Here is a 17,075-nt window from a genome sequence, read left to right as displayed (position 1 = left end):
CCAGTGGTATGATTAGTGATTTATTTCACTTCAGGTAGCCCCGGCATTCCCTCTCTCTCTATCCCTCCCCCACGCAAGTCGTGCTAGCTTCTCATTTTCATCTACGATCGTTACTTTTTTGCATATCTTTCATCCATTGATCTTTATCTCTCCACATCACCCTCTAAATCTCTTGTTTCCATTATCCCTAACCAGACTGAAGAAGGGTCTCGACTCGAAACGTCACCCATTCCTTCTGTCCGGAGATGCTGCCTGTCCCGCTGAGTTACCCCGGCTTTTTGTGTCTATCTTCAAGTTAAGCTATTGATAGTTTAATTTTCACTCATGAATTGGCAGGGTCTAGGTCAATATACAAGATAACTAGCCCATGGAATTGCCATTTCATCCCACCCTTGCTGTTTATACCACTGCACAACTTTAGAATACCTCACTCGATGAACGCAAAACATTGACAATAAAATAGACCCATTGGCACATCTGGCCATTTAATGTCTGTATCCACATGGAAAAGAAATATAGGACTCATCAAATTTCTTGTCTCTTTGTAATTTTTCACCTTTATGATACTTGCCTAAAGAAACATTTTTCAGGTGCTGGGGTCTTCACATAATACTGGCATTGCACTCGTCAGAATGCTGCATCACATGTCAGAGAGGTGAATATTTCTAAAAATAAATGAGCCTAAGGCATGGATTGTGGTACATTGGCCCAGGGTTTAAATGTCCAGATTGAAGTCCACTCCACAAATTGGATCATAAAAATCTAGCAGAATACTTTCAGTATAGAACTGAGTAAGCTCTGTTCTTTCAGAAATACTTGCCAGAAATTATTCATCTGTTTTGCAGCATTACATAGCTACTTCAATGGAACTGAATTTCAAGGGCAGAAAACAGCACTGAATCATAGTCTGAAGAAGGGTTTCAGAGTCTGAAGAATGGTTTCGGCCCGAAACGTTGCCTATTTCCTTCGCTCCATAGATGCTGCTGCACCCGCTGAGTTTCTCCAGCATTTTTGTCTACCTTCGATTTTCCAGCATCTGCAGTTCCTTCTTAAGCACAGAATCATTACTGTGTTGGAAAGAACTGCAGATGCTGGTTTAAATCGAATGTAGACCCAAATTGCTGGAAAAACTCAGTGGGCAGGCAGCATTTTGCGGCGAGACCCTTCTTCACACATCGAAGACACTGAAGAAGCGCCTCGACCCAAAACATCACAGAATCATTACTGCTTATCATTTATTGTCTGGTGTGGAATTTCTCATCACCTGCCTATCAGGTGAGATGTTACAGTCCCATTGCCTTCTTTGGCTGGATGTTGAAAATCCCACTACACTTTTCTGCAGCAGAGGGAGTTATCACTGGCGTCATAGCCACCATTTATCCCTGCATTAATATCACTAAAATTATTATCTGCTTGTTTTATCCAACTAAAAATGGCTATATTACTCCAGTGAACACACTTGAATAGTACGTCATGGGGTGTAGAGTACATAAGCACAAGCAGAGTGTGGTTAAGAGCCTCACAGTCATCCAAATTAATTGAAGATAAAATCAGCATGTAGAAATTATTGTAGGAAGGAACTGCAGATGCTGGTTTAAACCGAAGATAGACACAAGCCGCTGGAGTAACTCAGCGGGACAGGGGGGTGGGAGATTGCAACCTTCACGTGGTCCGACCTGTTTCGACTAATGCAATCAACCTGGCGTGCACAATCAAATAAGATCAAATAGAACAAGTTGTCTAACAACTTTAGGCTGTGCACGCCATACGCAAGAAGAAGAAGAAGAAGCAGGATAGGTAGCATCTCTGGAGAGAAGGAATGGGTGACGTTTCTGGGTTGAGACCCTTCTACATGTAGAAATTGTTTATAGGAGTCGCAATAAAAAATGATCCAGTTGAATTTTATGCAGCCAGCTCTTTATTCAGATAGCAATGAGCAAACTCAGTGAATCATGGCCTCTCTCTGCATCCCTCCTTTTCTGTCTCTGTCAGACAGCACGTCATGCAGTTCCATAATTACCCTGTAATTATCATCATTACAGACACCACGGAGCTCAGAGTGTCTTTAACTGATGGATTCCTTTAAAGTACCAGAAATGCTAATGATACTGTTTATCAATATACAGGTTTGGGCAGAGCATTGTTGATCCAGACACACCCTGTTGGATTTTAGTTCTCATTCAGTTGTTGCTGACAATAATCTGAATTCATCAAAATCATGATTCTGGTCCTTAACCACCAAACTGTCCTCCTTAAATAAAAATGAAAAGGCTGGAAACACTCAGCAGGACGGCAGAATCTGTGGAAAAAGAAACAATGGTTTGATTAGGTTAGTTTATCATCCTTTGCACTAGGGTGCAACTAAATTTCTTGTTCACGTGAAGTTCTCAGAGTAAACAGTATACATGCAATAATGATAACTGCAACAATAAAAAAATAAACTTTATTACGGACTCGAGGTCCAGACAAGGGGCAACATTCCATTAAAAAAATGCATTGCATATTAAAAAATATCATATACATATAAAATCTTAGTATATCACTTATAAAAGCATTATAAATTATATATTTTTAAAAACACAATACATAAATCCAGATTAAAAGAATGATCAATGTCCTACAACGAGACAACGATACCAGTGTCTACACAGCTGGGATTCGTAGCGTGTAGTGCTAACCCTTATGTTTGACGAGGCCACAATAATAGTAAGATTAAACGAGAACTTACCAGTTTGAAGTTTGATCTGTATTTTATGAGGAGTTACGATGAGGGATTACCTGAAGAACCCGCTCAGCACGCATGCGCGGCATACTTCAAAGCAGCGGTGTGGAATCACAGATTGACACAGTTATTGAAGTAAACATAGTAAAGACAAGGAGACCAGTTTATCAGTTTGACCCATATTATTGAGGGAGTGAGCGGAGGGCACGTAATCCCTCATCGTAACTCCTCATAAAATACAGATCAAACTTCAAACTGGTAAGTTCTCGTTTAATCTTACTATTTTACTTCGGAGTCACGTGAGTGACTACGTGAAGACTTCAAAGCTCTGTGATTTCAAACCGTGTAACAGGTATTATTTCACGCACTGCCGAAGTCCTTGAGGGAGGAAGTGTGTTATCGTAATCAACCAATGAATCTGTTTGTAGAAAAACACAATGGTATTTTTTAACAATAACAATAAAGAAATTAAATTGCTCCCCTGGGCTTAAATTAAATATTTGCAGTCTGTAAAATCTTTTCTGCAAATAAAACAGGTTTTGCCAATGGCTTATTATAGAATTTCTGAACAGTCTTTCCCCCCACCATCCTACTGTAGCCAAGATGTGGTCTATAAGCACGTCCATTCTTTTAGCCTTCGACATGGATGCTGCCCTGGTAGAATAAAATTTGTACATGTTAGTGTTTATCCCAGCAGTTTTTAGCACCTGCTTGAGCCATCTCGCAATGGTTTGGCTCGTCACCCGACCATAAGGTTTTTGATGACTGACCCACAAGGCTTTTCATCTCCCTCGAATATTTTGGTTGTGTCTATGTAGGATAGTAGGTGGGTCATGGCACATAACCGTGGTTCTGGCGGGTAAGCCCGGAACTCCACGACTGGATTAGGTGTTCCTGGTCTGCTCTGTTTGATCATTCCCTGGATAACGACAGAGATCTGGTCTGGAGCTGTGAGCATGCTGTCCAGTCGCAATAGGTGTAGTGACTGGACCCTCTATGCAGATACAAGTGCCATCAACATGAGTGTTTTTGAGCATAGATTGTTCCAGGTTGAGGGATCTGGCTGGTGGCCATCCCCTGAGGTATGTCAGGACCACACTGACATCCCATGTATGGGTGTACCTTGGTCTAGGGGTTAGAGTTGTAAATACTCTTCATTAGTTTGACCACCAGCGGTTGCGACCCCATGGCCTGTTGTCCTGGAGCTGGTTTTAAACAGACAGGCAGGGCACTTCTAGCTGTGTTGATGGCTCTGTAGCTGCGTCCTTCATCGTGGTGAAGGTTCGCCAGGAATTCCAGTAGGTTGGTAACTGTAGCGGTTGAGTAGGTGGTCCCTGTATCCAAGCAGTACTTCTCCCATTTTTTGATGCTGGACAAGTGCTGTTTTTAGTGGATGTTCGGAGGGATGCTGACATGGTGTCGACGGTTTGTTATGATAATCCCAGTCCCAGAAGTGGTTTGTGCAGAATCTGCAACCCAGGAGTTTGTTTTTTTCATGGCACGGGTGGCTTGCGCCCGACACTGGGTGTTAATAACTCTGGGTCACTGGGGAATACCATCGGAGCTTCAACAACCATGTCATGGAGTATTGGGAACCATGGCTGCGTAGGCCAGTCGGGTACTATCAAAATACCTGAAGCAGAGTCCATTTGTATTGTGCGTAGTCTCCGACTGATGAGGCAGAAGGGAGGAAATGCATAGAAGAAGAATTTCCCCAATCCAGCGCGAACGCATCTACCGCTGCTGCCTCAGGGTCTGGTTCCCAAGCGACATACATAGGTACCTGGTGATTTAGCCTTGATGCAAATAAATCGATATCTGGCGTGCCATATTGCTTGATAACTTTTGCAAATTTTTTGAGGTTTAACATCCATTCGATGTTGTCATTAAATTTACGTGACCTGGTGTCTGCCACTGTATTTAGCTTACCTGGCAGGTAAGTTGCTGATAGCCAAATATGTCTTTGGACACACCATTGCCAAATTGTGTTGACCAACTTGTCGCATGATACCGATTTTATGCCGCCCATATGGTTAATGTAGGCCACCACCGTAGTATTATCTACTTGTAACCGTACATGCAAGTGATGCATATTTATGCATATGCTTTTAAACCATAAAAGTCACCCAACATCTCTAGATAATTAATGCCCAGTGTAAGTGGTAACGATGACTCTGGGTTAGTCCATCTACTACTTGTGCTGGATATAGAGTTAGTTGCTCCCCAGCCTTGAGCACTGGCATCTGTTTGGATAACTAACGTAGGGTTAGTGATGATAATAGGCTGAAACTATGCCAAACGTTCTCTTGGCAATGTTACAGTCACGTAGACTGAATTAATTGTGAAGCCCAAGTAGTCCATGATAGTGGATGGCTTCAACTTAGATTTATCTGGATGTAAGACAATCCCAGGGTTTCGAATAACTGTTTGGTAGCTGATACAGCTAACATAGTCAATTCCATGGTCTTGCCTACCATTTAAGATATCATCAAGATATGCCATGACAATATGTTTTTGTCTTCTGAATATTGTCAGAGCTGGTTTTAGTGTCTTGGTGAACAATCTTGGGCTGATGTGAACCCATTGGGTAACGCTTTAAACTGCCATAGCTGCCCCATCCAGGTAAATTTCAGGTATCTGCAATGATCCTTGTGAATGGTACTAAATAGTAAACATCTTAAGATGAATGCTTATCATGAAGTATCCTTTGGAATTTAGTTGTTTGGCAGCAACAACCGGTTCCATTTTGAAATGTATGTACTTAACAAACATATTTAGTGAAGTTAAGTCAATGATGATGCGACATCCACCATCTTTTTTGGGTTTAGTGAATATATTTGATACGAATTGCAAGGGTTCAGGTTTTCCCATGACACCCTTTGTAATTAGTCTCACCTGTTCAGCTTGTCCCTCTCGTTTCTTTAACGGAGAGGGGAAAAAATACCCTCTGGGGTGAATGTTGACCTGGTGGCAATTTTTCTAGTATGAATGTATTTGTATTCACTAATGCCATTGAGTATATACTGATCACTCATGATAGACTCCCATGTGTTAGTATTACTCTATATGCTGGTAGGAACCAGACCCACCTACCTCCATGGTTATGGGTATTCTTCTGTTTCCTGCCGGTCCAACGAGTGTTGCACGTCGTCTGACGTGGCGGTGATGTTGGGGGGTGGCACATTTTCCATGGGGTCTGCTCTGGGCCCTGGTCTAAAGAAGACTTTCGGTGATAGAATGCGGACCCCGAGCTTTCATCAGTCCCATATGGTAGACGTTGACTGATGGACGCGATGGGGTGCTGCTGCGTAGGAATTACTGTTTTTGGTTTGCTCGTCCCGGCCCTGCCCTCATGAGCCGAAAGTTTTGTAAAACCTCTTTCATGTGCTTCATATGCTTTGTGAGGTTTTTGCCAAAGAGCAGTGGGTCTGGCTCAGTGGCTGGGGTATGCACAACCCCGCAATGTAGGATTTTTATGGCAGGTCTTATGATTTGTTTACGAAGGTTGTGGTCATCTCCGTATTTGTCCACGGAACGAGGAAAACGATGTGATGGCTGACGTCAGGCTTTTAACGGCCTCCTGCACGTGGGGTTGCCACGTAGCTGTCCACCACACCTAGCAGCTCTTCCTGTTCCTGCACCCCTTGCATACTCCCGAGATCTTCAGCCATTGCCCCTGTTCTTGACCAGCCCAGTCCTGGTCACCAAAGCTATCCTCTGGAAAGGAGGAAGCAATGGACAGTGCACAAGGCACTGTGGAGGGAGTGCCTGACCTCCCTCTGCGAGAGCGCCCCTCCTGGGGTGCACCTCGCTGGAGCTCCTGCTCCAAGAGCCGCTCCATGCGACTCAGGCGGCTGTCTCTCCCCCGCCTGGGTGGAGAGACGTCCCCGTCCGACAAGTCGGAGCCACCGGCCGGATGCCTCTTCTGTGGCTTTACTTCCAGCCCGCTGCTCAGGCGCTAGCGGGGCTGGGCTCGGCACGGTGTCGGGATAGCGGAGCGCCGGGTAAGCGGTCCTACCGCCTTGTTGCTGCCCCCCCCCCAGATGGAACGCTCCTCCGTGGAGTCGAGCGGGTGACAGGTCTGTTCTGTTGCTGCCCCCCCCTCAGATGGAACGCTCCTCCGTGGAGTCGAGCGGGGGATAGGTTTGTTCTAGAGCCTTTCTTCTCTGCCGGAAAGCAGAAGGCTCCCTGTGAAAGAAAAACCCGACCTCAGCTTACCTGACGGTCCGTTCTTTCACCTCCGTATCGGGAGCGCCTGACTCCCGCTGTGCCGCTGTTGCTCTGCTGAACGTAATGCCGCACATGCGTGCTGAGCGAGCGGGTTCTTCACGGAATCACTAACGTGACTCCGAAGTAAAATTACATTTTTAGAGTCATTTATCCTGCAAATGAATTTATACATGTGATTTCTTAGGATAGCTTCTAAAGTACTGACTCCTACAGCCACAAACATATTACTGGCACTACACCATCTAGGTTTCCTTAGCAGTATTCTCATGGCATTGTTATATGCCACCTTTAGTCTCTGCATACTTGTCTTTCCATAGTTCGACCACAGGTGCGCAGTGTAGAGTGGTGTGCAGTATGCTCTAAATAGCGACATCTTCACCACATCTGCACACGCACCAAATTTACGCAAGAGAATATTCGCCTGTACATACAGCATGCTTCGTTGCCTATAAATATCCTCATCGTCTGTCATTTGTTCTGTAATAATATGCCCTAGATATTTTACCTATATTTTAAATACAACAACACACAAAACAGCAGAATGATGTGAGGTTGAAGTGCAAGTTCTGAGTTGTGCAAAGGAATATTAAAGTCCAACAGCAGAATAACTAAATGTGATACAGTTAAGAGTACGTGGCTGATCCACCAAGAATAGGGTGAGAAATAGGTCATTTGTTCAGGAGTTTAATAGAAATGGGAAAGCTGTTATTAAGTCTGTATTTCTGAGGATACGATACGATACAATACGATATGATAGAACTTTATTTATACCTGTACCAGGAGGGAAATTAAGCTGCCAACAGACGTAAAAACACAAAATCCATGAAACATGAAATTAAAGCGATGAGAGGTAAGGATTGGGGATGAGTAAAGATTGGGGAGGAGGGGAGGGGAGGGGAGTCAGTCTACCCCATAACAGAATGGGGAGTAGTTGTACAGTTTGATAGCCACAGGGATGATGGATCTCCTGTGGCGTTCTGTCCTGCATCTTGGTGGAACCAGTCTGTTGCTGAAGTTACTCCCCGGTTTGACCAGTGTGTCATGGAGTTTTCAGGCTTTTCCCAGAAGATATAAGAGAGTATTTGGAATGGCCAGGGTGCAGGCATCCTTGATGACACATCCAGTCTTCCTGTTGGAACGCACCGTCAAGATGGAATGGATAAAAGGAAGTAACGAGCCCATGGAATGGGCTGTTCACCACTTTCTCCAGGCTCACATGGTTATGAGTAGGGCAGTAGCCATATCAGGCTGAAATGCATCACATCAGAATAATCTCCAGAGCGCACATGTAAAGGTTCAAGAGAATTCTCATGGACATGCTGTGCCTGCTCAAACCCTTTTGTCAATTGTCTTTCCACAGACGGTGCTGACTGCTTCCAGCATTTTCTGTTTTTATCTCAGATATCCAGGATCTGCAGGATATCCACTCAGTTAATTTACCCTATCCTAAAATAATCACTCCTTTCCTGGATGTATCATCTTCTTCTTAGGATGAAGTCAAAGGGTGGGTGATGATATTTACGACAGTTTCCCACTATTTCATAGCCATTCTTTTCACCTGCAGCCCAACAGTGAATGTAATCAGGATTATTAAACAATAGAAACCAGTCCAACAAAGACTGATTATTTGCTAACCCAGTGGGTAATGTCCATGGAACCTTCCGCAGCCTTCAGATGCTGTGTTAAATTGCATCGACTAGATAGCTGCCATAGATTTGATGGGTAGTACTCCAGTACTCCAGTACTCTGAATCTAACCTGCACCTTGAATCACATCTAAGATTTTGCTGGTTTCTTATAGCTCAGTTCTGCATTTATTTCTCAAGTTTACTTTTACGACCAGTGTTGATACTTGATCCAGTGGCTTTCCATTTTCTTTGACTAACTACATAAGGGAGAATCCCCTTTGTAACTGGTTGGTTGTAGCGTTGTTGAATTCTGTACCTCATGTTGAGTGACTCAGATTGGATAGGACAGCTGAAGCTATTTGAAAAAGCCATTTTCCTCCACGGCCTGTATCGTGGTGCAGCTGGTAGAAACATTGCCTACCAGTGCCCGAGACACCGGTTCAGTTCTGACTGGGTCAGAGTCATATTACAGCCCCTTCGGCCCAAACAAGATGCCCCATCTAAACTAGCCCCACTTACCTGTGCTTGGCCCACATCCCTCTAAATTTTTCCTATACATTTACCTGTCCAATGTATTTTAAATATTGTTATTATACTTGTCTCAACTATTTCCTCTGAGCATTTGTTCCATATGTTCCATACCCTCTGTGAATTGCCCTGACAGACTCATTGTTTTTACCTGCTCCTGTCCCACTGAACTCATCACCAAATGCCTTTATTCTATCCCATCTCCCCATGTCCAACCCTTCCAATCTACATCCAAGACAACTCTTTAACAACTTTTCTCGGCCCCCATTCACTATATTTACCGTGGACATCCAGTCCCTCTACACCTCCATCCCCCACCAGGAAGGTCTCAACGCCCTTTGTTTCTTCCTTAAACATAGACCCAACCAATTACCCTCAACTAACACTCTCCTATTCCTGGCCGACACTGGTCCTATCATTCAACTCTTTCTCCACTACAACAACGATCGTAGCGGGGTTACCTCCTGCACCCATTTACAACCCACGGACTTTATTGACTTCACTACTAACTTCCACCCTGCCCTCAAATTCGCCTGGACGATCTCAGGCACCTCTCTCCCCTTTCTTAATCTCTCTTTCTCCATCACAGGAGACAGAATTATCTACTACAAACCTACTGGCACACTCTTAACTACACTTTCTCCCACTTTGCCTCTTGCAAAGACGCTACCCCCTACTCTAATTTCTTCCGTCTCCGAAGCATTTGCTTCCAAAAAGAGGTTTTCCGTACAAGGTCATCCGAGATGTCCTCATTCTTCAGTGAACATGGCTTCCCCCGCCTATCATAGATGAATCCCTCACCCGTGTCTCTTCCGCATCCTGGAATTTTGCCCTCACTCCCTCTCTCCACAGACGCAACAAGGACAGAGTTTCCCTGGTCTCCATGAGCTTCCGCATTCAATACATTCTCCGCCAACATTTCCGTCACTTCCAACATGATCTCATCACTGATCACGTCTTCCTATCTCCATAACCTTTCCACCTTCCGCAGAGACCATTCTCTCTGCAACTCTTTAGTTCACTCAACCCTTCCCACCCAAGCCACCCCCTCCCCAGGTACCTTCCCCTGCAACTGTAATAGATGTAACACCAGCCTTTAAACCTCCTGCCTCGACTCCATCCAGCGACCCTGACAGTCCTTCCAGATGAGACAGAGGTTCACATGCACCTCATCCACCCTCATCTACTGCATTCAGTGTTCCCAATGTGGATTCAGTGACCGTTTAGCTGAAGACTTTGGCTTGGTCCGCCAAGGCCTACTGGATCTCCTAGTTGTTAACCACTTTAACTTCCCTTCCCATTTCCAAACTGACCTTTCTGACCTGGGCTTTCTCCATCACCAGAGTGTGGCCTCACTCAAATTGGAAGAAGAGCACCTCATATTTTGCTTAGGTAGCTTACAACCCAGCAGTATGAATGTTGAATCCCCCTCCCCTCCTCCACTAAATGTCTGTTCACCATTTCCACAGTTCACAATGATGTATTCCTCTTGGGCTCACACCATCTCTAGCTAACAATCGGCCTAACAGATCTCTCCTTGAGGTCATCAGTTGCTGGCCCTGATTTGGCCTGGTTTTGTTTTCCTTGTTTGCAGCCCCCCCCCCCACACACACTACACTACACTACAAGCAGTCTGAAGAAGGGTCCCGATCCAAAATATAAATTTTCTCCAGAGATGCTGCCTAACCTACTCCAACTTTTTTTTTTATCTTTGAGATTATTTAAGGATTAAATGGGCAGTTAATATTTGGCACAGACTTAGTGGGCCAAAGGACCCGTTTCCATGCTGTGTCTATGTCTCTCTGTATTTCTCTCCATGGCTCTGTCATGTGTATCTTGGAATAATGGGGGCCAACTTTAGATTCATGCTCCATTAACTTAGGTGCAACTTTATGCTCTGATATATCATTCATCCACCAGTGAAGGGAATAGGATTAAGTACAATCTCTTCCAAATTTCCACGGTCAAATAATTCAATGTCATTTGAGCAAAATAAGCCAGAAAATGTGTTTTTAAGTTCCAAGGGCTGGGAATTCAGAGCATAGCATGCGAAAGTAGCTCACACAGTGACTTTAGAACATCACAATTTTAAAGGACGAATGAAAGGGCAAAGCAAGTAACATAAAATTCTGATGAAGGGTCTCGACCCGAAACGTCACCTTTTAGTTTTAGTTTTAGAGATACAGCACGGAAACAGACCCATCGTGTGCCCACCGTGTCCACATCAACCAGCACATTATCACTACCCTAGACAGACTAGGGACTATTTTACATTTATACATTTGACCTCTAAACCTGTACATCCTAGAAGTGTGCGAAACTAATGATTTCGGGAAAAAACCCACACAGGTCACGGGGAGAACGTACAAACTCTGTACAGACAGTACCTGTAGTCAGGATCGAACCCTGGTCTCTGGCGCTGTCAGGCAGCAACTCTATCGTGAAGCCACCGTGCCACCTATTCCTTTTCACCAGAGATGTTGTCTGACCCGCCGAGTTACTCCAGCTTTTTGTATCTATCTTTTAACATAAAATTCATGTTTTTATTTGTCACTTCAGACAGGTGCTATGAATCAGCAAACGGGCCTTTCAGCCCAGGTGGAGATCTGCTTGAATATTTGCTTCAAAGTGGAATTATTGAGAGGAAGGATGGCCTACTGGTGACGTGGCACCATGCTGCAAACAGCAAGCACCAGATGGAAAAAGCTCTGAACGGTAAGTATTCAAAGCAACTATCTTTTTTAACAAAAAATCTGCATTTTCTCTGTGGCAGTACAGGTGCACAACCTTTTATCCGAAAGCCTTGGGACCAGACACTTTTCGTAATTCAGAATTTGTCGGTCTTCGGAATGGACATTTTTTAGCGTAGATTTTAATGGCTGGCTCAGTGGTAGAGTGCTCGGCTCATATCCGCAAGGTCGCGAGTTTGCGCCTTGATCCCGGCAGTAAACTCGGTCGCGTGTTTGAGTCTTCAATGTAGTTTTTTCTTGTTAATAAATGTTTGTATGAAATGCAGTGTAGGAGAGGTGTACTGACTGTGTGGGCAGAACTTTGGAAGTGATTGCCCACCAGTCTAAAAAGCCGCTGTGTCTCCCTGTCCCTGGGATAGCAGGGGGCGATCAAACAGCACAATACCCCCGTCCCCCTCCAACTCCAGAGGAATCCGCTCCCCGATGGGCCGCTACGGCGACAAGTGGCAGTTTGCCCACAGCCCGAGCTGCGCCCCCTCATCCGCCACCCCAAGAACAAGACGTACCTTGCACACCATCAGCTTCTGCCCCTACGTGTTCCTCTGGAGTTGGAGCGGGGCTGGGCTGGAGTTGCTGCTGGCTGTGGGTCTCTGGGATCTCCGTGCTTGCAATGGTCCTGACGTCTCCGGCCACCCCCCTGGACTGGAGCTGAGACTGGAAACTGTACCGCCCTTGCCCCCTCCCTCTGCAACTGCAAACAACCCCACTCTCCTGCAAGGGCGGTACAGTTCCCGGAGGATGGCAGGTGGCCGGAGACTTCAAGACCAACAGGAACCCGCTCCCCGATGGGCCCCTACGACGCCCCGAGCTGCGCCCCGTCATCCGCAACCCAGGTTCCTCTGTAGTTGGAGCGGGGCTGGGCTGGGCTGCTGTTGGCTGTGGGTCTCTGGGATCTCCGTACTTGCAGTGGGCCTGGGGGTCGGTGTCCCGATGAGGGGGCGCAGCTCGGGGAACGGCTTCTGGTGGTCCTGACGTCTCCGGCCAGTTTGCAGTTTTCCTCTGGAGTTGGAACGGGGCTGGGCTGTTGCTGGCTGTGGGTCTCTGGGATCTCCGTGCTTGCAGTGGGCCTGGGGGTCGGTGTCCCGTTGGTCCTGACGTCCCCGGTGACGGGCACTGACCTGCTGCAATCGCCGACGCAGTGCAAAGCCCCCGCGCCGGTGCAATGGGCGGGGAGCTGGAGAGGGGAGGGAAGGGGTCACCCACATGGCCGGGAAGCAGAGGGGTGTAGGTGGGGTGAAACTGAAGGGAGCGACAATCTGCTGCACAATCTGCTGCTGCCTGCCCCGCTGAGTTAAAAAGTTCCCACGCAAGACTCACGAAACACTGTGTATCGTGAGTCTACCGTGGGAACTTTTTAACTCAGCGGGCAGGCAGCAGCATATTGTCAATTATTAACCCTCCCGCGCAATATACCCTCACCTTCTCTTTTATGAATGGGGATTTAGTTCCCCTTTCTTCGAGGACCGACCGGAGGTTCCGCTGTCACCTCTGCGGGCCGCCCTCGGTGAACGTTTTCAAGGACCTTTCTTCAAGGACCGAAAAAATGGCCGCTATTCGGAGGTTTTCGTTATTTGGATCTTCGGATAAAAGGTTGTGCACCTGTAATACAATATTGTGTTTATTTTCTCTTTTGCACTACCTGTTGTACTCCCGTACAGTATGATCTAACTGGACAGTACGCAAAACAAATGTTTACACTGCATCTCAGTACACGTGACAATATTAAACCAATACAAAAATTATAGAATAGGGCAGTTTACCAGAGCATAAATTATCAAACAAACAGGATGTATGGTCAAGAGATAAAGAAGATGTTTCCACAAGACTGAGCAATGTATGAAAATCTACGGTTGAATTCATAATGAAAACTGCAAGGAGAGAAACAACTTGCCTCATTTTTTTCACAATGTTCACAGCCCAAGTGCGATCTTTGTTCTCATGGACATCACGTCATTTGATGGGAATCCCTCCACAATCAATCCCTCGATTATTCACATTTCTAGTTTGCAATCCTGACTTGTTCTCTACAAGCATCATCCCACATCTAATTTATCCTTTGTAGGGAAGGATCATATTCCTGGAGAATTTTATTATTTTACTCTACTGTCTTGCCACAATCAGTGAAAGAGTGGTTCAGTTCAAATTTCAGAGATACTGCGTGGAAACAGGCCCTTTGGCCCACCTAGTCCGCGCCGACCATCAGTCACCCGTACACTAGTTCTAGACTATCCCACTTTTGCATCCTACACACTAAGGGTAATTAACCTACAAAATACAGAGGTCAATTCACCTACTAAACCTGCAACTCTTTGGGATGTTGGAGGAAATCCACACAGTCACAGGGAGAACATGCAAACTCCACACAGACAGCACTCGAGGTCAGGATCAAACCAGGTCTCTGGCACGGTGAGGCAGCAACTCTACGCTGCGCCACTGTGCTGCACTATGATTGGTAAAAAAACAATTATAATTGACCTTCATTGAATTCTTTAGAGTTTCTCTGAAAAAGATAGAGAGAATAGCCTGAGAAAACAGGATTAGCGTGGAGAGAAATAGAGAGCAAAGAACAGCTCAAATGAACTGTAGAGAAACAAAACCAAATGGTGCGTTCAACGCAAGATGTTCCTTGTGCAGCCACAAGGATGGCTCCGTGCAGTTATACAAGGCCTTAGTGAGACCAGGCCTGGAGAAATGTGTAGTATTGGTCTCCTTGTCAATGCGATTGGTAGACGAAGAAAGATTGAATAAACTAGGCCTGTAGTCGCCAGAATTTACAACTATGAGAGGTGAACATGTACAATTAAAACATAGAAGAGTACAGCACAATAGGCCCTTCAGCCCACAATGTCTGTGCCGAACATAATAACAAGACCAACACTTATCTACCTGCACATCCCTCTATTCCCTGCGTTTCCATATGCCTAACTAAAAGTCTTTTAAATCCCAGTAATGTATCTGCTTCAACCACCATCCCCAGTAGTGTGTTCCAGGCACTCACCATCTTCTGTGTAATAAAACCCGCCCTGCACATCTCCTTTAAGCTTTGCCCCTCCAATTTTAAACCTATCCTCTCTAGTATTTGATGTTTCCATCATGGGGGGGTGTCAATTCTTATAGGGCTTGGTGGACTGGATGCAGGGAGGATAATTCTCAGAGTGGTGAAGTCCAGAAACAGGAGTCACATGGAATAGCCCGGGATATGTAGGACTGAGGTGAGGAAGCATTTCCCCCCGCAGTGGTGGTGAAACTGTGGAATATTCAACCACAGATGGCACTGAACATATTTCACAAAGAAATAAGACACTTTTCCAGAAATAAAATGCATCAACAGATATGGAGAGTGAGTGGGAATATTATGTTTCAGATAGAGGATCAGCCATGATTTAAGTGACAGAGCACATTAGTGGAATCAGCTTGCTCAGATTGTTCAATGTTCTATATATTATTAGAAGCACTCTGGAAATGGCAACCTTAACCTTTGTGCTCTAGATTAATAGAGTAGGTTTTAAATCTGCAAACATCTGATTCAGCAGCAAGGGAGTTAGTTATTAACACAATATATTAGTTACATATTTATGTATTAGTTATAGTTATAGTTGTCCCAGTTTCAGATAGTTGTATCAGGGAGTTTGATATTTAAGATTTGTGACTAATTCAAATGCCATACGGTGGATGTGCTACTGTTAAGACAAAACTATTGCAATCTGATTTATGTCAAGGATTTTGAAATCCTGCCAAATCCTACAGCAGGATTTAGGCATCTGGCCTTTTCCTGTAGATTATAACTTCAGTAGATGCTAAATTATTACACCTAGTAGAAACATGAAAATAAAATGCAGCATTTTATCAAGTCTGATAAGTGAAGCCTCTGCTTTCATTAGTAGAAACAAGGAACTGCAGGTACTGGTTTACAAAAGAAGACACAAAGTGCTGAAGTAGCTCAACGGGTCAGAAAGCATCTCTGGGGAGCAGGAAGAATCCATGTTCTCGTGAGAATGATGCCTGACCCGGCTGAGTTACTCCAGCACTTTGTGTCTGCAGTCATTAGTTATTGAGGATATTTTTTCATGCACTAGTATGGAAGAACCAAAACAGACTGCTGGATGAAACTCCTGTGGGACAAGCAGCATCTGTGGAGGCAAAAGGTGCAAGCTGACATTTCAGGTCAAGTCTCTACCCAAAACATTAGTTTACATATTTTGCCTTTCGCAGGTGCAGCTTGACCTACTGAGTTCTTCCACTGTTCTGTTTTTTGTTCGAGATTTCGGCCTCTGCAGACTCTTTTGTTGCTGCTGTGAAAGTTTTAAAGAAAGCTGTTCCAGATCCAAGCAAACACGAGTACAGGAACTAGCAGTATCACTAGGTTAGCTTCAGTTAACTGAAGGCCACTTCCATTTCACCAACACACTCGTCTTGCAGAAGTGATCAGTTTGCTGCTGTGATTCTATTGACTTGCAGCAGTTCTAAGCCTGCCACTCATCCAGTATGGTGAAGAACAGTGAATAGATGGTTTGGTACACATAAAACTTGAAAGTCTTCCTTTGGAAGTTCATCTCAAATGACTAACCATATCGGGATATCCACTGCATAATATGGATGAAATTACCACCTTCAAAGCTGTGAAAATGAATTGCTGAATGTGGTAATCTTACTGCTGAATTGGCTCAATACTCTTTTGGAATTAAGCCAGGAGAATCCAAGGTCCCAGGATCAATATCTTGAATGTGCTGAGATAGCTGTTGTCAGCCAAAGCAGAGGCAGGAACATATCTCTCCTACATCAGACTACAGCTTTGCTTTCGATACCATTATCCCATCCAAGATCATCTCCAAACTCTTGGAACTTGGAGTCAGCACTCCCCCCCATTAACTGGATCCTCGACCTCCTGACCAACAGGCCATGATCAGTGAGGATAGGTGACAAATCATCCTCTGATAATCCTCGACACTGGTGCACTGCAAGGATGCGTTCTCAGCTTCCTTCTATACTCCTTGTACACTCTCAATTGGGCATCCAAATACCAATCCAACTCAATCTACAGGTTTGCAGATGACACCACTGTGGTGGGCCAGATATTGAATATTGATGAGAGGGAGTACAGAAAATGAGATTGAGAGCCTCGTAACCTGGTGCCAAGACAACAACCTCTACCTCAATGTCAGCAAGACAAAGGAGATAGTCATTGACTTCAGGAAGTGAAGCGGTACACACACCCCAG

General features: G+C 45.0%; 1 protein-coding gene across 1 annotated transcript in view; it reads left to right on the top strand.

Moving 5' to 3' along the window:
• Window positions 1–17,075, top strand: part of fam151a (family with sequence similarity 151 member A) — a 51,623-nt gene that overhangs the window by 5,976 nt on the left and 28,572 nt on the right. The window contains exon 2 of the mRNA XM_033027899.1: window positions 11,667–11,822. Coding sequence (XP_032883790.1) covers window positions 11,667–11,822 — 156 coding nt within the window. The remainder of the gene's footprint in view (window positions 1–11,666; window positions 11,823–17,075) is intronic.

The sequence above is a fragment of the Amblyraja radiata genome, chromosome 10, assembly GCF_010909765.2.
Source record: "Amblyraja radiata isolate CabotCenter1 chromosome 10, sAmbRad1.1.pri, whole genome shotgun sequence".
In the NCBI taxonomy this organism is placed as follows: Eukaryota; Metazoa; Chordata; class Chondrichthyes; order Rajiformes; family Rajidae; genus Amblyraja; species Amblyraja radiata.
The sequence above is the reverse complement of the archived record's forward strand: the minus strand, read 5'-3'. Positions and strand labels throughout refer to the sequence as shown.